General features: G+C 39.7%; 1 protein-coding gene across 1 annotated transcript in view; it reads right to left on the bottom strand.

Annotated features, from left to right (window-relative positions):
- LOC122808698 (alpha-2-macroglobulin-like protein 1) overlaps positions 1-23,927 on the bottom strand; it is a 488,551-nt gene that overhangs the window by 287,725 nt on the left and 176,899 nt on the right. Inside the window, exon 12 of the mRNA XM_044079684.1 lies at positions 23,452-23,664. Coding sequence (XP_043935619.1) covers positions 23,452-23,664 — 213 coding nt within the window. The remainder of the gene's footprint in view (positions 1-23,451; positions 23,665-23,927) is intronic.

Here is a 23,927-nt window from a genome sequence, read left to right on the forward strand (position 1 = left end):
GCCATTCTTATACTCATGTATTATAATATAGCCTCAATTTTTGTCATTCTCTCCTAAACCTTCCAATTAATACCTTATCTTCCTTGGAACTTACCAACCAGTTGCACAATTTTATTTTATTTGTTCCCATTTTTCCATCTTCCATTCAGAATTATCCATCCATCCTCTTGCTTTTAGATTCCTCACCTATCCCCTAGAAATAACAAATACATTTTCTTGAATTTCTTCCATACATGTTTTCTCCTGGTCCATATGAGGCAATATTGCCATGTGCTAGGTATTTGTTTACTAAATATCATTCTCAGTTCTTCCAGGCACCCAAGTTTGCTTAACTTCTCACATATATTCCATAGGTTCATCAGTTTATAGGATGATAGAAGACTATTGGCCCACAGGCCCTTATAAGCCTAGCTAAGAATTTTGGCCATTTTCCCACAAAATCAGCACCTGTTTCCCCTGTACAGCAGGGACACAGGTGGGAACTGCTTTACAAGTTACTGTGTTGCCATTACCTTACTTGGATAGAAGGAAGTTTCTCTGTTCACCTGTGAGAGACGGGAGCTTTGAGCAGCCTATCTGTCCCTGGAGGAGTGGTTTCAGCCCAGAAGTTAGTAGTTTATTGGCCATTTTGGGCTAATTTCCATCTCTTTTACTTCCCTACTATAAAAACCTCATTTGTACAGTTTTTACGCTTGTATTTCGCTCAGCAAGTGCCTTCCAGGTTTTCTGCAGAGTTTACAGCAGCAGAGAGACAAAAGAGTGACTTTGGAGTGATTAAGTATCAGTTTTCTACTTTTCTTGCTGTCTTAACTAATTCTGCCTAAAATGCCATTTTTTTTAGCGAATCTGTGATTTAAAAAGTTTGTTATTGTATACAACTCCACACAGCTCCTCGTGGTGTCCTGATACAGGCAACAGAGAGACCCAAGAGAGACTTTTCCAGATTTAAGTATTTTTTTCTCTGTTTTTTTGCTCCGACTGCCTTTTCCCGCCTAAAAAGCAGATTTCTAACTGATCTGTGCTTTAAAAAGTTTAAATTGCATTTGCATTCTGCTTTTTGCAGTTTTTACACTTGTTTTATATCAATTTAAGTCATTTTTGTATTGTATAACTGTTGTAGGCAACACACTAAAGTGCTCTAGCCTGTTTATAGCATTTACAGTGTTTTCTGTGTGTTTTTCTGCTGTTTCCTGAAAAAAAAAAAAACAAACAAAAAAAAAATATTCTTTTTTCCCGCCTTTGCTGAACTAGATTAGTCCAGATTTCAGGTTTTGCTGAATTCCGGACTGTGGTATAGTTTCCTGTGTTGCCCATATCCTTACTTGGATAGGAGGAAGCTTCTCTGTTCACCAGTGAGAGTGGGTAGCTTTGAGCAGCCTATCTGTCCCTGGAGGAGTGGTCTCAGCCCTAAAACTAATAGCTTATTGGCCGTTTTGGGTCAATTCCTATCTCTTTCAGTTTCCCTGTTTAAAACCCGCATTTGTGCGTTTTTGCGTCAGTATACAACTCCACACAGCCCCTCGTGGTGTCCTGCAGAGTGATACAGGCAACAGAGAGACCCAAGAGAGACTTTTCCAGATTTAAGTATTTTTTCTCTGTTTTTTTTGCTCTGACTGCCTTTTCCCGCCTAAAAAGCGAATTTCTAACTGATCTGTGCTTTAAAAAGTTTAAATTGCATTTGCCTTCTGCTTTTTACAGTTTTTGCACTTGTTTTATATCAGTTTAAGTCATTTTTGTATTGTATAACTGTTGTAGGCTACACACTAAGGTCCGCTAGCCTGTTTATAGCATTTACAGTGTTTTCTGTGTGCTTTTCTGCTGTTTCCTGAAAAAAACAAAAAAATATTCTCTTTTCCCTCCTTTGCTGAACTAGATTAGTCCAGATTTCAGGTTTTGCTGAATTCCGGACTGTGGTATAGTTTTCTGTGTTGCCCATATCCTTACTTGGATAGGGGGAAGCTTCTCTGCTCACCAGTGAGAGTGGTGAGCTTGGAGCAGCCTATCTGTCCCTGGAGGAGTGGTCTCAGCCCTGAAACTAGTAGCTTATTGGCCGTTTTGGATCAATTCCTATCTCTTTCAGTTTCCTTGCTTTAAAACCCGCATTTGCATTGTTTTGCGCCAGTATACAACTCTGCACAGCTCCTCATGGTGTTCTGCAGAGTGATACAGGCAACAGAGAGACCCAAGAGAGACTTTTCCAGATTTAAGTATTTTTTCTCTGTTTTTTTGCTCCAACTGCCGTTTCCCACCTAACAAGTGAATTTCTAACTGATCTGTGCTTTAAAAAGTTTAAATTGCATTTGCCTTCTGCTTTTTACAGTTTTTTTGTATTGTATAACTGTTGTAGGCTACACATTAAAGTGTGCTAGCCTGTTTATAGCATTTACAGTGTTTTCTGTGTGTTTTTCTGCTGTTTCCTGAAAAAAAAAAAAAAAAATATTCTCTTTTCCCGCCTTTGCTGAAATAGATTAGTCCAGATTTCAGGTTTTGCTGAATTCTGGACTGTGGTATAGTTTCCTGTGTTGCCCATATCCTTACTTGGATAGGAGGAAGCTTCTCTGTTCACCAGTGAGAGTGGGGAGCTTTGAGCAGCCTATCTGTCCCTGGAGGAGTGGTCTCAGCCCTGAAACTAGTAGCTTATTGGCCATTTTGGGTCAATTCCTATCCCTTTCAGTTTCCATGGTTTAAAACCCGCATCTGCGCTGTTTTGCACAATTTTGCACATAGCGCAGCATCGGGCAGCGCCGCTTAAACCGGTTTAAACTATTCCCGGGTCCACGAAGTCTGCTCTTCACTTTTTTGCTTAGAACTGTTCTAAATCTCAAAGTAAGCACTCTATTTTCATTCTAAAGCCCTGCAGTTGCTCGTATAAGTAATCTTATAAGTAAGCACTAATAAACTAAAGCACTAAACCCTCTTATACTCCCTTTAAGTATTTGGCTCCCTATTGGTCCTTTTTGATCATTCAAAAAGTATTTTCTTATACTATTCTGGCATGTCCAAAAGTCAGTTTCGGGTTCACTCTCCAGTCCAGCTGGTGAATCTGGGAATCTTGAAGCAATGTTACAACTGCCTTATGTACACAGACCACCCTCTCCTCCTCCCAACAAGCTCAAATATATGCGAGAGATGCAACTATATAGCCAAACTGGAGGCTGAGCTCTCTCAACCCAGTACTGGCACAGTCAGTCAGGAGGAGAAGGTAACCACACACACCACAAATCCAGTCTCACATAGACCTATCACAACAACAAACCAAACACATAAACACACAAAAACATACTCGGAGGCTCTAAATAAAAATCTGCCCAAGCAGCAGAGACCACCAAAGCAGACTTCCAAGAAACTGCTACCCCACAACAATACCCACGTATCACATAGTAGACAAAGTCAGTGTGCCACACAGTCACAGCCCTTAAGGCTAAACAACACACCTAATACACTTGTAATAGGTGACTCTGTTGTCAGACACACTGACGCTCCACTCACCAGGCTGAACAAGGAGAAGGTCACTGTAAGCTGCCTATCGGGTGCCAGGATCCGCCACATAACACAAGCACTCAGGTCACTCCAAAGCAAGTACAAATATGACTCCGTCATTGTCCATGCTGTTGTGAATGACCTGAGACGTACCTCCCTGGACTACATGAAAATAAACATAGAGGAGCTCTCTGATAATGTAGCCCAGGCCAGTATGACCCTGACCTTGAGTAGCATCTTACCCTCACCAAGAATGATGCCATAGTATAAAGACAAAATGATCAATTTTAACAACTGGCTAAAGTATTGGTGTCATTCAAAGGGGATCCAGTGTCTGTCAGCCTGGGATGACATGCTCGACAAGCCACATTGCTTCGCTTGGGACGGCTTGCACCTGTCACCGCTGGGCTTTCAAATACTGGCTAAGGCTCTTGCCACCCCCATAGTGCCTTTTTAGGCAGGACTCAAAAGACAAACCCACCTCCATAGACAACACAAGGAAAAAGAAACTAAGGGTAATGCTGCACAACGCCAGAAGTCTAAACCTCAAGATGCATGCACTCAAGGCTCTCCTCAGTATGGAGAATATTGATATCTGCGCAGTAACAGAAACCTGGTTCAAGGCACCTGAGAGCACCCCAGCACTACCAGGTTATACCTCATACCATGCTTTTTGGCCCCAAAACTCGGACCGTACCACAAAAGGAGGGAGAGTATCCATATTCATCAAAGATACCCACATCTCCAGGTTAGTGGCACTGCACGAAGCATCAGAGACCATCCATGTGCAACTAATAGTGGGCAAAACTGCCTTTCAGTTTGTAGCCTGCAGACCACCCTCCCAAACTCAGGAACCCCACTTGGCTTTCCTGAGAACACTGGAGAATATGAAGGTCTCTCCAAACACTATCATATTGGGTAACTTCAACTACCCAAACATAGACTGGGAGCACTACTCAAGCCCCAACACCCTCGCCCAACGGGTCCTAGAATTTATAAATTCAAATGCTATGGAACAACTGGTCACCACTCCCACAAGAGGGGAAAACATATTGGACCTGATCATCACCAACATGGGAACTCTATGTTCCATATCAGAGGTATACCCCTCATTGGTAAGATCTGACCATAAATTAATCTCACTGGACATCCATATCCCATCTCCACCCCCAGCCAAGGAAACCATGGTGAAGAACTTCTTAAAAGCAAACTTCACACTTCTCAAAACTGAAGTGGAATCCTTCAAAGATCCCGGGCCAGTGGAAAATACAGCCCAAACCACAGAATCCTTTACAAATGCATTCTATGGACACCTACAGGAATGCATGGATCGTGCTATCCCAAATAAAACCAAGACTCACTCCTCCAAAGGCAGGAGACCTGTCTGGTGGACCCCAGCCATAAATAAGCTATACAACAGATGGAGGAAGCTACTACATGATAGAGCAAAATCCCAAAAAGGGAAGGCATCTCTGATCAGTACTAGCAAGAAACTACGATCCCTCATAAAGTCATCTGAGGCCAGCTTCGAAAGAAAAATTGCACAAGACGCTAAAGATAATCACAAGGCCTTCTTTAGTTATGTCAGGAACTTGGGTGGCAACTCCCAGATATGCTCTGAGTTAGTCCAAAATGACAAAAACTACACTGAACCCACAGACATTGCCAACATCCTGGCAGACAGGTTCAGTGCAAACTTCCCCCCCCTTCCCCCCCAAAAGAGAAAATGTCTGTCCCAACAGAGTGTAGCCTCCCTGACATCACAGATGCACAGGTGAGAGCTGCCCTCTCCAAAGCAAAAAACACAGCATCAATGGGACCGGACGGTGTCCCGGGCTGCATTTTACATGACCTCCAAGAAGAACTGAACCCTCACATAAAGTCACTGTTCAGTCTCAGCCTTACTACAGGATATGTACCCAAGGAATGGCATACAGCAACAGTGGTCCCATTCCACAAAGGTGGTGCCACAACAGACCCCGGAAACTATCACCCTATAAGCCTGACTAGCCTGGTCTGCAAAGCTGTGGAGTCTATCATCATGGAACTCATAAACAAAGACATTGGGAACCTCCAAACATTGGATCCTACCCAAGTCGGCTTTGTTAAGGGCAGATCTTGCCACTTGAACCTGGTCAACTTCTTTGAAACAGTCACCAAGGCCATAGATGAAGGGAAGGTAGTCCACACAGCCTACCTGGACCTCGCAAAAGCCTTTGACACAATACCCCACTCGGGCATCATAAATAAGCTCACCAGCTTAAATATCAACCCCTATGTCACAAGATGGGTTGCAAACTGGCTCAGGGATAGAACTCACATGGTCAGAATTGCAAGTGCCATGTCAGACTCTAAACCAGTTAGAAGTGGCATCCCACAGGGCTCAATCCTGGGACCTCTCTTGTTCGGTATATATTTCTCTGAGGTACAGGCTAACACGGGAGGACTATGGCTGACCAAGTTCGCAGATGACTGCAAACTGGGTGCCATAAGTGACTCACCAACTGACACAAGCATCCTCCAAAAGGGTCACACAGAGAAGGATAACTGGTGCCAGAGCCATGGCCTAAAGCTAAATGCCAAAAAGTGCATAGTCATGCCCTTTGGGAAAAACAAAGTGCCCACAAATTAACACATAGGTGGTAATCTATTAAGTACGGAAGAAGTAATTAGGGATTTGGGGACCCAAGTAGATAGCAATCTCTCCTTTGACAATCACGTTGCCAAAGTGGTTAGAAAGACCTTCTATATAGCCTACCTTATCACGAAAGGGTTCACATCTAAATCAAGAGAGGTCATTGTGCCCCTCTACTCATCACTCATCAGGCCCATAATTGAATACAATGCCCCATTTGGGATGTACCTTACCTGACACCTGCAGCAACTGGAAAGACCCCAAAAGTACCTCACCAAGAGGATCAATGGACTCAAACAGATGCACAATGCAGTTAGGCTAAAGAAACTCTAGCTCTACTCAGTTGCTTACCGCCTACTCAGAGGCGATCTGTGCCTGACGTATAAAGCCATGTCCAAACCAGAATTAATGGACATGCTCCACCTCAGGAAATCCAAATCCCTTAGAGCCACACGCTCCAGGGACTTAAACCTCAGCACAGAAATAAATAGGACATGCTGGAGGGACAGATTCCTATCCCAGAGGCTCCCCTCACTCTGGAACAAAATCCCAATCCATGTTAGGCAGAGCCCCTCAATGACCCTCTTCAAGAGAAATCTTGGCAAGTGGATGGGAGATCGTAGGTTTACCCCTGGGATCTCTTCTGTGTCCCTACTAGACAGAGGCACAGTAAACTAACCTTAAAAGGGCTATCTTCTGTGACCTACTATACAGAGGCACAGTTAACTAATCTAAAAGGGTGGTGAAAGTCAAATACACTCTGGCTAGGCTTATAAATGCCCTAGGGCAGATAGCCTAGTATCAACCTATGAACCTATGAACCTATAAGCCACATTATTCTTTTTCTTTTTAAGCCCTCATTTCATGTAGATTTAACATGCACTATCTTCTCTTACTCTGTCCATCTTAGACTCTATTTCTCTGTTTACTTCTATTTATTTTTCTTTAATTCTACAAAACGTGCACTATATCAATATATTTCAGAGCATCCCCATCTCCAACCAATGCAATTCTATTCTTCCCTCCTCCCTCCTTCCCACCCTGGACTCCTTCTTTAAACCATTGAACATTTGTCATCTTCAGCTACTCATAATGAAACCATGTACCTTACTGTTTGCAATATCTGTCTTTAATTTGCTTCTACTTTGGAATCCTTCCAGAGGAGCCTCTGAATCTATGGAACAGCTCTCCTACATAATTAATTCCTCATCACTGCCTTCCCTTCTGCTGTACAGCTTTACTCTAGATTGTAGTTTCTGGGTAGTTCCTCAGGCCTATTTGAAGCAGGCCCACAAACGCTTCATAATTCTCCTTAATTTGTTTAGCAGATGTATTCAAAAGGTTTTGAGCATTATTGTTTATCCATTCCAGGTCCTACTCTTCATTGTTCCCTCTATAGGCTACTTTGGAAAACAAATACTGTAGCTGCTGCCTCTATATGGAGGTAAAACCTGGGTACTCCACATGCTTCCTACTTGCTACATAATCTTAGAATTACTTTCCCTATCCTAATATCCTCTCTCATCATATGAACTTATCATAATATGCTGTATTCTTTTTATCAATTTGTAATCTTTTACAAAAGGAAGCAGATTAAACCTTGCACCTTGTGTTTGCAAGGTAAACACCTTAACCATTATGCCAACCCCCCCAAACCTGAAAATGTATAACTAAGATTCTCATCATTTATTTGTATTATATACATATTATTTATCAAATAAGTACCACTGGGGGTCTTTCTTGAAAAAAAAGGTCACCAGCATAGTGGTACTAACTCAGTCAAGAAGGGATAAATAAAAACGTAACTTGCCCTCATTTTCCACCATTTTTAGATTCAGATATTACACAATCCCCTTTTTACCATTAAATCATGTTGAATAGCACATTTTGATCTTCCTACTCCAACTTAAAATTGCATTCTAATCCTGATTCCACTCTTAAATTTTTAAAAAAAATCTTCTCCATTCCTTGAAACATCAAGTCTAACCTGTGGTAATGGTCATATAACCATTTGCAAAAAGCCAAAGCATCTTCCTGCGTGCCTAATAGCAGTATTCTAACAAACTGTGCTAATACTCCAATTGGTAAGATGAGCAAAGATGGGCAAAATGACAGCCTTCCCTAATTCCTTCACTAATCTTAATATGTTTGGTTAATTCCCCATTTAACCCACCTTTGCCCTTGTGCCGTTATAAAGAGCAACTCTCCTGTTTTGAAACTTGGAACCAAAGTCTTTCCCTCAACACATTAAATGATAAAGGTGACACTGATGAGTTGAAGACTTTATTTATATTAAAAAAATGCTCCCACTCAAGTCCACTGATCTGTGTATGCCTGTTCAACAAATTCTCTTAACTGGCACTAACTTTCCTCTGATGCATGGGCTTTGAAAAACCACCATTGATCTCACCCCACCAGCAAATCTCTTGGCCAAGATGGCTGCCAAAATCTTTTCATCTACATTTATCATAGAGACTGGTGTTTAATTCCCTGGATAATTTTTATCCTGACCTTTTTTGAGAATAACCTTAATAAAAGATTCTGGGAGTACATCCTTTTCCCATCTGTATTATATGCTCTGCTTAACCAAATATTTTTCCAGGCAGGCAAATAGAAAGGTATCAAGCATTAAAAAAAATCACCAGCCAAGAGAAGTAAAGCCAAAAGAACACTGGTTTAATGCTCTGCTTAAATATTCCATCATTGAAGAGTCAGATGAGTAATAACATTTGTCAAGAATTCAGTCACCACCTAGACCTCTGTTAGTGTTTTTTATACATTTAGCCTCTGAAATCTCAAAATCTCACATGCCTCTATTATCTCATCTAGTTTATTATGCATAGCCTTCAATATAACCTTCCCCTTGAATGTTTTTGAGTGCCCACATATTAGACTTTCCTCTGTATCGCTCTCATAGCTCGATATATACAGTGCATTAAAAAAATTCCACATTATAGTCTTCGTGTCTTTTCTATCATCACTGCTTCTTATCTCCTCCTCATTTCTGTAATAATCACATCTCCACATTTATTTATGATCTTTAGTGCCAGTCACTTGCCCAATTTTTCCTGCATATACCACTAGATCTCCTATTTATAAGACCCTTATGTACCTTCCTTAATACAGACTATAAGTCCTTGAACCATATCTTCTTTATCATCAGTCTATGACTTTCTTATTCTTGCCTGCTTCCAGTTGCAGCTGTCTCAGAGGTGCCTCCTGTTTTCTAAAATTCCACTCCTCTCTCATGCAGTGCCGTTCCAGGCTCCTTAAATGTCCATTCATAGCACACTTCATTCTATCACACCAAGTCTGTCCCATATCTTTATCCTCTACATGTTTTATATTACAGCCTAGGAACATTTTTTTTTTCTTTTCTTTTCTTTTGTGTCCCTCTAAACATTTCTACTGCATGCTCCACTGCCAAGGTTTGTATGTCTATCTTTGCCTTCTCTTATGCTTTGGAATGTTATTTTGCTATTATATGAGCAACATTACAAAGCCAATTATCACCTATTTACACTGCCTGTACTAGTAGGATAATTAATCCTTTTATCAAACATCTATCTAAAAGACTAGCTGATGTAACTGCTCAAAAAGAGAAAGTGTATTCCTGCCATACCTCTTAGCCTCATAACACAAGAAATTTAGACAAACCAAAAAATAATGCAGGGACAAAAGCCCCAAAACAGGGACCAATTGTAAATACTGCTCTTATAAACTTAATAAGTAGCTAGAATAACTGAGGTTTTATATTAGCATGCATTTTATGAAGCAATATGATGTCTGAAACTTCAAAGTCTGACATTATTTTATGACTTCGATCCTTACTGATTTGCTGAAAACCACAACTGCTATAAAGAATTGCAGATGTCTGGTGAGATACATCCCGAATGGGGCATTGTACTCGATCATTGGTCTGATAGCAGACTCCTGGAGGTGTATTTTCTCCTCTCGTGGGAACAGAATAATGCAAAAATCTGGACATTCTGTGAAAATATGGACAATTGAGAGGTATGACTCCTGCAGATGTATACAACAGCTCCTATATTCAACATTTACGTTAAGCTTTTACTTAACATTGCATGCATATTTTGATATAATCAAAAGATATTTTGAAGTTCAGTATATACTATACTAACACCAAAGCACTATGCAAGCCAGGTAGGCTTTGCAATCATTTTCTCCAAACAATGACTCCTAGAGTCTTACTTAGTTTCTGAATTGAGCAGAGCTACCAGATGGGAGGTCTTTCCTTTGGTTTTGCAACTAAAGTCTCGTAAACATGCCCATGACAGCATAAACACTTTCTTATAGTCATTTTGAAAAATAGTCATTTTGCAAAATATAGCATTGTGAGAACATTAGTGTCTCAAAAAACATTAAGAACCCAACCTCCGAACTGATTTATTCAACCAGCCCAATACTGTAGGTAAACATTCATGACTACTTGGACTATCAGGCAATCTGGTAATGCCTGCTACTTCCTCTGGCCTTTCTATATGGTTTCCTTCAAGTCCAAGCTCTTCCTCTCCTTGGAAATCCCACTTCGTCAGCTGAGCCTTAATTGCAAGCCTCTTCCCACCGTTTTGGAGTGTGCATATTTCTAATATCTCTTTCTGACTATGCACTCATAGTTTCTGTTTATAAACACTGTTTTTCTCTCATCTGTGAATGTCCAGGGGATGGAATAACTTGTTGTGCAGACCTGGGAGGAAGTTACTCCAATGCCTCTTCTTCTTGAAACTTTTTAGCTGCAATATCCAGATTGAGAGATGCATCCTCAATTTCTTTCTGCTTCCTGTGATTGAAGGACCAGCACATTTACTAAAAGTTATTATTTTCTGGAGTCCCTTCTGAAATAGCTACTTCTGCCTCTCTAAGACCTTGCAGAAAGTCAGACTCTGTTGCGGCCCACATTTGCTGAATACATTGCTGAATTATTCTTATTTGCAAGCCAGTCTTTGACTGCAAAAGGTTGTAAGTTGCAGATAACCTGTGTAGGCCTCTTGGCTACTTTTGTTTTCCTCCCCAGTCTGTGAATTCTCTCTTCTTTCCAGTCCATATCAGTAGGAACATCCAAAGCATGAAAAAATTTAATGTGAAAGAATTATGATAGATATGAGTCCATTACTACCTTTGGTATATGATGCTGTTAGTCTTCTAAATCATCTGCTTTAGCCATTAGCATCTTAATCTCTTTCTAAAACTGAAGTATCTACATCTGTTGGTATGTTATTTTATCATTCTGCTCTTTTAGGTTTCACAGTATATCTTGTAAATCTTGGGAATAGCCAAAATACACTCTTTCTGCTTGTTAATCCATTTTTACAGACCCATAGTCTCTATGGATATAGCTTAAAGAACATCAAAATGTTTTCCATCATTTCCTTCTCTGTAAATTCAGCTGTCAACTCCAACGTCATATGGATGATGTTAAGGTCAAAATCAATAAATGGTGGAATCAGCAAGAAAAAGAGAGTAGTACTGCTGGAACTGAAGTCATCGGTCCTCAAGTCAAGATGAATACTTTCACATTGTGGACCCTGTTTTCACAAAATTCCACCAAGACGACAGTGATATATAGCCTATATATTGTATGCCATATATTATGATGAAAGGTATTAAAAAATAAACAAGACAACAGGGTACACAAGTCTCAGGATAAAAAGTGCCCAATCCTAGTATGTACTGATGTCATAACTGGAAAGTGTGCAAGTGTAGAATTCTAAAAACATGGAAACTTTCCTACAATGCGGTTAGGGTAGGCTCAGGGGCAGGATCCTCCTCCCCCCCACTGTAGAAGGAAGTAACAGTCCACAAAAATCATAAATGTTGATACGACATGAAAAGAGCCATAAATATGATAGAGTGATGGCCATAAAGATGAGGCAGAAATTATGTATTGTTAATATTATGCAAGAAGCCCATAATTTCCAGATAGAAGATTTTCAAAAAGTTTAAGAGAGAAATTAGAGGAAAGAACGATATCTGCAGAAGAAAAACTGTCAGAAGCTTCAAATACAAATTTGTGTTCATTAATACGACAGATCTATGAAAAACATTACATAGATAAAGAAACTTTTGGCTGCTTGGAAAAAGAAGTGACAGAGGAAGTGCAAAAGTATAAAGAACAAAACCCAGAGATTTTTGAGTGGTATAAAAAAGGAATACGGACATGGGAAAGAAAAAGAGATCTGATATGGGACAATATTTTGCCAAATGAGAAAGCTAAACTAACCAATACAAAAAAAAGGTAGCTTCACAGATATTTGAAGAGAAATAGAGGAAAAAAAACAGATATTGAAAATTTCACAATACAAAAAAATAAGAACACAAAGGGGAATGTAGAACAGATTAATAAGGTAGAAGTTAAACTGAAACGGAAGTTATGAAATACATGAGAAGTGAAGTATTTAGTGCAGAAAGTCTAACACAGAATATGTCATAGTATGATGGAGAAATGAGTCGCCAAGTTAAGGAGAAACAGGTGGCTCAGGAGACTTCTGAAGAAGAAATATGGATATGGGAAAAAAAAGGGATTTGATGTGGTACGTATGCAAAGGAGTAAGAAAAACTAATCAATGCATAAAAAGCAGCACCAAAGATATTTGAAGAGAAATACAGGTAAAGGCATGGGCATATGGAGAATTTTAATATATATAAAAATAAGAAAACAAAAGGGGGAAGAAGAAAGGGAGAAGTTCTAGAAACAGAAACTGAAGTTATGGATTGCCTGCATTATGAAGGATTTAGTGTAGAAAATCCAATTCTGGTAATGTCACTACATGATGAAACAATGAGTCCCCGAATTAGGGAGAAACAGGTAGAACAGGAAGCATCTGATCACTTGCCACATAATGATGATCTGCAGCCTTCAGTAGGAAACCAGAAAAAAAAGTTCAGTTGATATAGCACAATAAGGGAAGGGGCAAGAAACAGTGGCAACTGTGATGCAGGCAGTTATTGTGGAGTGATAGGCCAATGAGTTCCCATATGAAGGAGCAACAGATGCCACAGGATGTAGCTGAAGAGGATTTTTCACACAAAGATATTTTGGTATTTTCTCTAGAATGCCCACAGGAAAAATAGCAAAGAATGTGTATCAGTTTAGATGAAAATGATCTAAGGGAAGAGTTGTTTGATTTAACAGAGACAAACATTAAAATGGATGAAATAAATAGATTACAGAAAGTAAAAAAAGACCCAAAATGTTAGACGTCTGATAAAGAGATGAAAACAGAAATCAAAACAGTTAACAGAAATTCATGTGATATAACAGAGGTGAAGAGGATATACTACTCTGCAGCTAAACTAATAAGAGATAATGTCTTACCACAAAAGTACAGAACAGTAAGGAAAAGGAAGGGAAGAAATAAATTGTCATCATGGAAGCAGCAAAAATAGAAAAGTATAAAGCAATTTCGACAAGAAGTGTCGCTGTTAGACGAATACAGAATAGGGAAAAGATCAACAAAAATACTTAGAAAGATGTTGTTGTTGTTGTTGTTGTGTCTTTCGGCTTTTCCCGGTTAGGGGTCGTCACAGTGGAACTCCAGTCTGCTAATGATTGGCAGTAGATTTTTACATGCAGAGTTGCTGGCCCTGATGCACAACCTTCAACGAACGTACAGCCATTCATGCATGTCTCCACACAGAAGACACTCTAGCTAAGAATCGAACAGGGCAACGTCTTACTGTGAGGGGACAACGCTACCGCAGCAGCACCACCGCAGATAAAAGTAATGCATAGTATTAGAACAGACTAGGATTTATTGTACACTATTGCACATAATAAAGTAAAGATATCAACACAGGCAGAAAAACATATAAGTTATGTGGATAAATATACAGGGAAAGTATAAAATAAGCAATTCATTGACAAACCAAAACAAGTTTTATAGGGAACTGTGAAACGAAGAAAAAGAAATAGAAACACCACCAGTAAAACAAGAAACAAACACATTTTGGAGAAATATTTATGAAGACCCTGTGGAACATAACTAAGATGCTGAATGGACATAAAACTTAAAAGAAACAGTAAGAAGTTTAAATGTGCAGCATATGAAAAGGGATGAAGTAAAGGTAAGAGAAATGTAAACAAAATTAAAGAAAAGCTCCTAAATGCAAAACCCTAGGCCCAGATGCAGTATCTAACTTCTAACTAAAAGAACTAATGTGTTTACATAGGGATTTAGCCCTGAGTAAGAGCCACTTGTATCTGCAGCCCGAACAAACACAAGTCTGGTTAAAGTACAGTTGTGTACACTTACCATAAATGTAGATGTTCGAGTGTATTCACTGTTTCAGTCATTACATTTGGGTAATCTGCTGGCAGGTTGCCCTCAGTCGGCCTGAATTCCAAAGTCTTGGGTCCTGCGTCAGTTGCTGTCTCCTCTTCCATGACATCAGGTCGTCAGGGATATAAAACATGCAGCCGACGCCATTTTCTTTAGTTTTTCTTGCCCCCATTGTCAGGTGCCCCCAAAAAGGTAGCAAAAAACACACACACATATATATATATATATATATATATATATATATATATATATATATACATGCATCAATATAAACTTTACCTTCATCTACAAGCAAATACACCACATAGGTTGTAGAAGATAGAGAAGGAAAGATAAACTCCAGAATGAAAGGGGGATGGAGGGAGGGTTACCTGGACTGCAACAGTGAATACACTCGAACATCTACATTTATGGTAAGTGTACACAACTCTACTATGTTCTTCGTGTTTCACTGTTGTAGTCATTAAATTTGGGTAGAATCCCAAAGCTATGGTTTGGAGGCTGGAGCTAAACAGCATTAGGAGTGGCTATAAGGCCCTGCAGAACTGCAGTGGCAAAGCCTGCCCTGGATTTAGAGTAGAGAGGCAAATGATAATGCTTTGTAAAGGTGTGAACAGAACTCCAAGTAGCAGCCTCTAGAATGACTTTGGTTGGTACTCCCCTGAGAAAGGCTGCTGAAGTAACTGCAGCTCTGGTGGAATGAGACCTAATTCCCTTGGGCACAGGTTTACCATGGTGTAAGTAGCAGAAACGGATGCAGTGGCTTATCCACTTTGAAATAATCTGCTTTGAAATAGCCTTGCCTTCTGATCCTGCACCATATGCCATTAGTAGTTGCTCAGTTTTTCTTAGAGCTTTAGTCCTGCTCAAGTAGAATCTTAGCTCTCTATATACGTCCAAGGAATGCAGAATTCTCCCCTCTTTGTTCTGCAGATTTGGATAAAAGGTTGGCAGATGAATTGTTTGGTTAAGAGCCACACTGGAAACCACCTTAGGCATAAAAGTAGGATTTGTCCTCAGAGATACCCCATCTGGGTAAAATATGATGAAAGGCTCTACAGCCATGAGGGCCTGTAGCTCTGAAACTCTTCTTGCTGAAGTAATTGCTAGTAGCAGAGCTGTTTTCCATGATAAGAACTTTATATCAGTGGTAGCAGCTGGTTCAAATGGAGGCAGGGTGGGCTTTTCCAACACATAATTGAGGTACCATGCAGGCAATGGTGATTTTCTAGGAGGCCTTAAATTTTTGGCTCCTCTAAAATGCTGTTTTAGTAAAGGATGAGAAAAGATTGGTGATTCTGTATTGTAATGAGCTGAAATGGCAGAGGCATGGATTTTAATTGATGAGAAAGATAGGCCTTTGTCAAGCATCTCAGTTAAGTATTGCAATATCTGAGGAATATTTGGTTCTGCTGTATCAGTCCCTTGTGCTTGATTCCAAGCACAGAATCTCTTCCATTTGTCAGCATAAGATTTTCTAGTACTAGGCCTTCTGGCTTCCAAAATGATATCCATCACAGCTTTACTGAGAAGTGTTGTTTGTATGACTACATGATCAGCCATGCTGCCAGAGTCTGTAGTTGATTGTGCAGGATCTGATTGTTTTGCTGGGACAGTAGTTGTGGTCTTTGAGGCAAGGTCCAAGCTGGGTATTGAGATAAGTTCCTTAGGATTGGGTACCAGTATTGGTGGGGCCTGTCCGGGACAATTAGTATCACCTTTGGTTTCTCTTGTCTGACTTTTAGGAGGACCTTGGGGAGAAGAGGCAGAGGAGGAAAGGCATAAACTGATAGGTTTTTCTAACTGAAGGATAGGGCGTCCACTTTCCATGCTTGTCTGTGATAAGTCCTTGTGCAGAATCATTTCAATTGATAATTTTGAAGAGAGGCAAATAGATCTATGTCTTGGCTTCCCAATTTCACTGCTATCATGCTGAAGACATGTGGATTTAGTTTCCACTTGTGAGGATCCATAAGGTTTCTGCTTAAATCATCTGCCAGAGTGTTTTGTTTTCCTGGCAGGAAATGAGCTTGAAGATGTATTTGGTAGGTCAAAGCTGTGCCCCACAGTGCCATGGCTAGTCTGCAAAGGGGGTATGAGTGTATGCCCCCTTGCTTGTTTATATACCACATGACTGTGGTGTTGTCCGTCTTTATCAGTAGCTGTCCTGGATGAAGTAAGTCCTTAAAGGCTGTTAGGGCATTTTGAACAGCTAGCATCTCTTTCTGGTTGATATGTAGATGCATTTGTTTTGGTGTCCATATACCCTGAATGCATCTTCCTGCCATGTGGGCCCCCCAGGCATAATCTGATGCATCTGTTGTTAAGGATTGGCTGGCAGGGGGTAGAGTGAATGGCCGTCCCATGTTTTGGTGACATGCCTTTGCCCACCATAGAAACTCCTGTTGCAGGCAGGGAATGAGAGGAATCATTGTTTCCAGACTGTGAGAATGTTGACTCCATAAACTCTTTAGGTACCATTGAAGTTTCCTCATATGCAGTCTTGCATATGGACTCAGTAGCATGCAGGATGCCATGAAACCCAGAGCCTGCAGAATTTGTCTTGCAGAAGACTGGGTTTTTGTTGCCATCAGTTTGAAGTAAGTAGTCAGTTGCCTTTGCTTGTCTGGCATGAGGTAAGCCATCTGGGCACTTGTATTCAAGCTTGCACCCAGGAATGTTACCTTTTGAGAGCGTACCAGTTGTGATTTCTTTTCATTTATTGTGTACCCTAGGCATGTTAGAAGACTTTTCACGAAAGCCAAGTGTCGAAGAAGAGTGTCCTTGTTCTCTGATTGAATGAGACAGTCGTCCAAGTAAGGATATATTTGTATACTTCTTTGTCTGCAAAATGCAATTACTGGTGCCAGGCACTTTGTAAAGACCCTGGGCGCAGTAGATAAGCCAAAGGGCAGTGCAGAGAATTGGCAATGCATTAAGCCAGCCTTGAATCTGAGGTATCTTCTGCATGATTGTCTTATTGGGACATGCAGGTATGCCTCTTTTAGGTCTAAAGTCACCAGCCAAGCATTCTTGCCCAGCATGGGCAGAAGCTGCTGCAAAGTCAGCATTTTGAATTTTGGAGTGTCCAGGTATGTGTTCAAAATCGATAAATCCAGTCTTGGCCACCTGGCCTTGTCCTTTCTGGGTACCAAGAACAGTCTTGAGTAAAAACCTTGCCCTTTTTCCTGTTCTGGTACTGTCTGAATGGCCCCATATCCATAAGGGATGTAAGCTGTTTTTGCTCCTCTGCCCATTGATTTTTTGGCAGATCTGGCAAACCATTTGCCATTGGCAGAGTGTGGAAATGGAATCTGTATCCCTGTGATACGATGTTTAGTATCCACTTGTCCTTGGTTATTAACTGCCAATTTTGAGCAAAAAGTGCTATTTTTCCCCCTATGGGTGCTGCCAAAAGATAAGTGCTTGGTGCACGCAGAGGGAAGTCATTTCGATTGCTTTCTGTATGTTTGCGCTTTATCTCCTCCAGATTTGGAGGTGGAAGCGCCCCATTGCTTTGACCTGTATGATTCTTGCGCCTGGTATCTGGAACCCTTAGGGCATCTGGATTTGCCCCTTTGAGCTCTGTCTGACACAGGAAAGGACCAATTTTTTGAGGGCCAGTGTCTACTGAATCTTGGTGGCTGTACTTGAAAGAAGTCTTTAACATTAACAGTTTGCATAGACTTAGCTTTGTCTTCCATTTTCTTTAAAACCTCTTCTGCCTTAATACCAAACAGAGAATCATGCTGTAAAGGCGCATCCAGCAATTTAGCTTTAATATGATCAGGCAAATGTTATTCTTTTAACCAGGCATGCCTCCTAATCACAGATCCAGTAACTGCAGCCCTGCAGGAGGCCTCTAAAGAATCAAAACCACATTGCAAAGTATGTTTTCCAACTTGTTCAGCTGCATGCAATAATTCCTGCAATTCTTTATTTTCTGCACATTCTGAAATCAACATCATTTTCTGTTTCAGCAATCCCATAACATGTTGTTGGTAGTTAAGCATATGAAATTGACAGTTTAAGGCCCTATTGCCAAGGCTGCAGATGTATAAACCTTTTTTCCCCATCTGTCCAGTGCCCTTGAATCTTTGTCAGAGGGGGTAGGATTTTTTCCTGTTGAGGCCTTAACTCCCTTTGGACCCTGTGAAATGGTTTCAGGGTCAGCAGCAGGGTTTCTAAATAAACATTTATGTGAGTCAGGGACCCTGTAGTATCTGTCAGGCTTACTGGGAGCCTGAGGTAAGGAGTCAGGGGTCAAGCTTGACTCTGAAAACACATCATCCACAATGTCTAAAACAGGGGGAATGGCTAAAGGCCTGTGCTGGGGGAGAAGAAGGAAATCCCTGAGCCTCTTTTTTGATTCTGAGAAGTCTTGACTCTTCCAGTGAAAATGCTCCCTCAAAGTATGCAAAGTTTCTCCAAAAGAATAATCCTCAGGAGGAGATGCAGATGGAATAGACTCCTCAGCATCAGAATCCTCATAGGGAGGTATAGATAATTCCTGATCAGAAGAGGAATCAGAAGAAATAGAAACCTGATCTAACAATTCATAATCAGTGTCTTGCCTAGGCCTCTTATCTGGAGGGGGATGGGTACCCCTGATCAAGATAATAAGGTCTTCAGCCATTTTGATCATCTGTGTTTTAGGCATAGAGGCCTGTGCCTGTGGCTCATGTGCCATTTTTTTAGTTTTAGAAGTTGCTTTTGTCTTTGGTCTTTGGTCTTGCAGCTGTTGTCAGTTAGATATACAAATGTTGAGGTCTGAATACACCCTCAGAAGCCGGTGACTGCTCAGTGGCTACGGACCCATCCGAGGGAGATACATCCATCAGTCCAATACCTTGAGTATCTTGCGGCATTCTGGACTCCACATGGGTGTCGGTAGAGGCCTGCGACTCAAAGGTAGCGGGTATCAGGGTCTGCGAAAGCGCATCACTGAGTACCGGCGAACCGGCGACTGGCTTAGGAGAAGCTTTGTCATTGGTTTTGGATCTCGACTGCCTTTCTCTGTCCTTTTCTTTGTGTATTTTATGTAGTCCGGTAGTCGGATTGCTATCCAATGACATTTCTGGGTAGTTAAATCTGTTTCCAAAGTACTTTGATGCAAAAATATACTGATGCTTAATAGTGCGTTGGTTAAATCTAGCACAAAACCGACAGCCAGGCATGTTGTGATCAGGGCCTAGGCAAGGAATACAGTATAAATGGAAATCCTTATGAAGTATTTGCTTCCCACAAGTAATACAATTATTTACTTTTTCTGACATCGGTAAAAAGCAAGAAAAAAGTTTCCCCAATGGGGTACTTATCTTTAGTGAAGACTTCGGTTCTGAAACTCAAACTCGAACATTTCAGTAGTCGGTCGACCAGCACTTGCAAAATGCTTCTGCTTTGGGTACCGCGCGACAAGAAAGACTAAAGAAAATGGCATCGGCTGCATGTTTTATACCCCTGACGACCTGATATCATGGAAGAGGAGACAGCAACCGATGCAGGACCCAAGACTTTGGAATTCAGGCCGACTGAGGGCAACCTGCCAGCAGATTACCCAAATGTAATGACTGCAACAGTGAAACACGAAGAACATCAACAGGAAAAATAATAGTCTCCTTAAGACTGAACCTGCAATTCATCCTAGGAACTATTGACCAATAACTTGGCTTTCAACAATGTACACTTTATGTACTGGAACTGATGAGGGTGGAGTTTATAGGCACTTTGAAGAAAACTCAACCATGGCAAAGGAATAAAAGAATAACAGAAGAAAGTCTTATGGAACAAAAGATCATCTGTCATTAAATAAAGCCAGAATGGAGAATTGTAAAAAGGGGAAGAATCTAAATATGACATGGATAGACTACAAAAAGCATTTGACAACAACTCATATTCATGGACAAAGGAGTGCTTACAGATGCATAATGCAGATTCCACACTGATCCGTTATAGCGACCATTAAACATTGTCAGTCAGTTTTGAAATTAAGCAATGACAAAAGCCAAATTATTATCACAGGGATAAAAATTCAAAGGGGGTATTACAAGAGGATTTTTTGTCACAGATGTGTTTTGTCTTGCCTTTAACCCATTAAACTCTTTACTTAACAGATTATGTCTTGGTTGCAATTTGGCTCCCAGACAATTTGCTTAAAGACCTTTCATCTGCTCTTTGTGGATGACTTAAAACTGTATTGTTCCTCAGATAAGGAAATGAAGGCACAACGGTAAGTCGTTTAAACTTTCTCAGGTGATATAAGAATGATATTTGGTCTTAATGAATGCACAAAAACAACATTTAAAACAGGAAAGCTGCAGTACCAAGAAAATATCAAACTAGGACAAGAATGTGATTAAAGGAACTTGAACAGGAAAGAGTTTATAAATATCTGGGAATTGTTGAAGGATTTTCAATAAAACTTGAGCAAATGTGAACACAACTCCGGAAGGAATACTTCAGAAAACTAAAACTAATATTGAAAACAGCCTTAACATCTAGGAATAAACTCCAAGCTAAAAAAACAATTTTCTCCTCTTGTTTTAATTTACATTTTGGTGTAAATACCCCTCACTAAATGGTGAAAAACATAAGAAAAATGCTTCATACTTTTCAGTTGATATATAAAAAGCAGTGTATACCCAGATTACATATTAAATGGTGTGGAGAAGGTGTGGGCCTCCTCAAAACTGATTTCATGTATAGCTCTGCAGTCATAGGACTGCATTTATATCTGCTGACTTCATCAGATCCAAATAAAGTAAAAGCTTTACATGATGACAGGATGGCTAGTGTGACCCCCTCTACTTAGTTTAGCAGAAGCATTAAGGTGGCAAGCAGTGATGGAAATCAAACCAGAAGTAGACAAATATCAAAGAGCAACTGAATGTTTCAACAAACAAAATAAAGAATATCGAGAAGTATCAGAAGAGAAGGAAAAAATATGGAAAAGTGACAAACGTATTGGCAGGTAAACAGATCTCCTGGAACAACGTCATTTTGATTGGGATTTGATACATGAATGGTTAAGGAGAGGTGAGATGAAACCAAAGGATGAAAGATTAATAATGTCAGTCTAAAATATTGGACTATATTGGTTTATAAAGTCCATTGAACTTGTGGGAAAAACAGACAAATGGAGGTCCTGTAAAAAAAAACAACTGGAAACAGTTGCACACCTTGTTGCTGGATGTGATGCATTCATGGCAGACGGCCTGTCCATTGAAAGGCATAATCATGTGTAAAAACTGTTGCACTAAGGATCACACAAACATTACAAAATTAGAAGTAGCTGATTAGCACTGGAAATGTGAATCACAAAGTATTATAGAAAGCAGTGAAGTATACATCACATGGGATCACGCATTACCAACAACTAAAATATAGATGTGAGAAAAATTTATTTTGCAGTCCATGAAAAAAAGACAAAAGTAGCAATGAATTTAGCATAACTAGCGAATATAGTGCCCCGTGCACAGAGAGATACAATGTTATAAAATACCAAAACTTGTAGGCAGAAATTAGAGCAATGTGGACAAAAGATACCCAGACAGTTCCAGCAGTAGTAGGAACAATGTGTCTAATGAAGAATCGGAAGTATTTTCTACATATGTGACCAATACATATAACTCCATATGAACTGAGGAAGAGTCAGTTCTGGGCACATTGCTGCTGCAAAGAATAGTTTTGGCTAACATCAAAGAATGAAACAATATTAATTCCATGATTTTTAATTATACTCTGACTTAGGAATGGGGTACATTCTCGTTATAGTATTAGAAACTCTAAAGATTTGGAGAAATTAAATTGTGATAATCTCCCAAGGTATTTTCTTACCTTGTTCTTGGTGGATTTAACTTACTTCTCAGAGTACAAAGAGCTGAGGAAAACTTTTCTTCCTTCTCTATGTCAAGTTGTTATCACATCCCAAGCAAAACATTTTTTTCTGGTGACTAGGAAACTGCCCTGTATGCAACACATGCAGGGTTTTGCCTCCTACTCTTTACATTTAAATACCATGTGAGAAAAGACAGATCCTTGGAGAAGACAGAATGCTTTGTGTTCTACTTTCCATAAGCCCTTCCAATTTTGGAATTGTTATATGTAAGCAGAGATGGTATGGGGACAATGACCTTCATGTCAAAGGAGCAAGGAGTGTTGTAAGTGTACACAAAATATTGTTAAATGTTTTCATTTGCACTGTGTATACAATTTAATGAGCTGAGATAAGCTTTACTATAATCACTATAATGTCACTTTAATTTGCTAGTCATATTATTCAGATAGGAAAGCAAATATTTAACATTCTCATGTATAAGGATGTCAATAATATATTTAAAAATCATTTAATAATGAATATTTGCCCACTATCCCATAACAGGTTTCAAGTAGGCTGTTTATATTGCTTATGTGATTTCCCCAGAACTACATAAAAACAACAAACTAATTCCATAAACTTGAAATTCCCAGAACTGCCCCATGCAACTAAAATTTAAATAGCAGACATTCACCACCTGAAAATAGTGAATGTGAATGTGATTTTACTATACATGATTCTCTGTACAGTAAAGCTCTTCTGAGTTTAGTAGTTATGGGATCAAACCTTGACAGCATCAGGTGGGTTATGGAACATGCAGGCTTTGCTGATGATAACATCACATTAGAGAAGACACTGAAGACCACTATCATTTTGCACCTTTTCCTTATTCTTCATGCCCAAAAGACAAAAAAGGGTATATCAGGCCTGCCAATAATCATGACATAGAAGGCAAAAAGGATGAAAAAAGCACAGTAAGTTAAAAAATGAAACATGTATCATGCTGGACATATTGGAAAGTATAAAAAAATTGCAAAAATGTTCTGTACCATCTGTGAACTTGAAAAGTTCAACCAAGCAAAGCAGTTTTTCCAAACAGAACTGAAATGTTCACCACACTGTCAGCATAAAAGGAGATATGGTACATTGTTTTATCATATTAGCAGTATATTGTAATTTAACAAAGAACACAGTGCCTGGTTGGCATCTTAGAATCTTACCATATAGTAGATGGCTTGGCATGAGGTCTCATGTACTTCAGTAAATGACAGGACATAGTTTACCCAAATGACAGCTGCCATTCCACATGTGAATTCCTTATATTGGGGTTTAATCAATAAAGAACTCTTGGTATTAGAATAGAATTCCTCAAGATAATGGTATCCATCAGAGTATTCTCCTGAGTATATTGGTTCACCAGGTAAATAACTTGCCTGAAGAAGACAGAAAATAAAGAAAATAAAGATAATCTTTTAGCAAAAATAGTAAGCACTTATTTTTCATTGTTATCATTTTATTCAAGATTTAAAGCAATACAATTAAAAGACAGCAACAAAGACAGAATGAAGTTAAATGGAATTAATTATAGAGTAAATCATTTCCTGAGAAGCAATTACAAATAATAAAGACTAGCACAGTATGCAATTTCAAATAATATTATGTCATCAACAAATAATGTACATGTCTGAGCCATTGT

Source organism: Protopterus annectens, chromosome 8.part0, assembly GCF_019279795.1.
Source record: "Protopterus annectens isolate FY-2018-M chromosome 8.part0, PAN1.0, whole genome shotgun sequence".
NCBI lineage: Eukaryota > Metazoa > Chordata > Ceratodontiformes > Protopteridae > Protopterus > Protopterus annectens.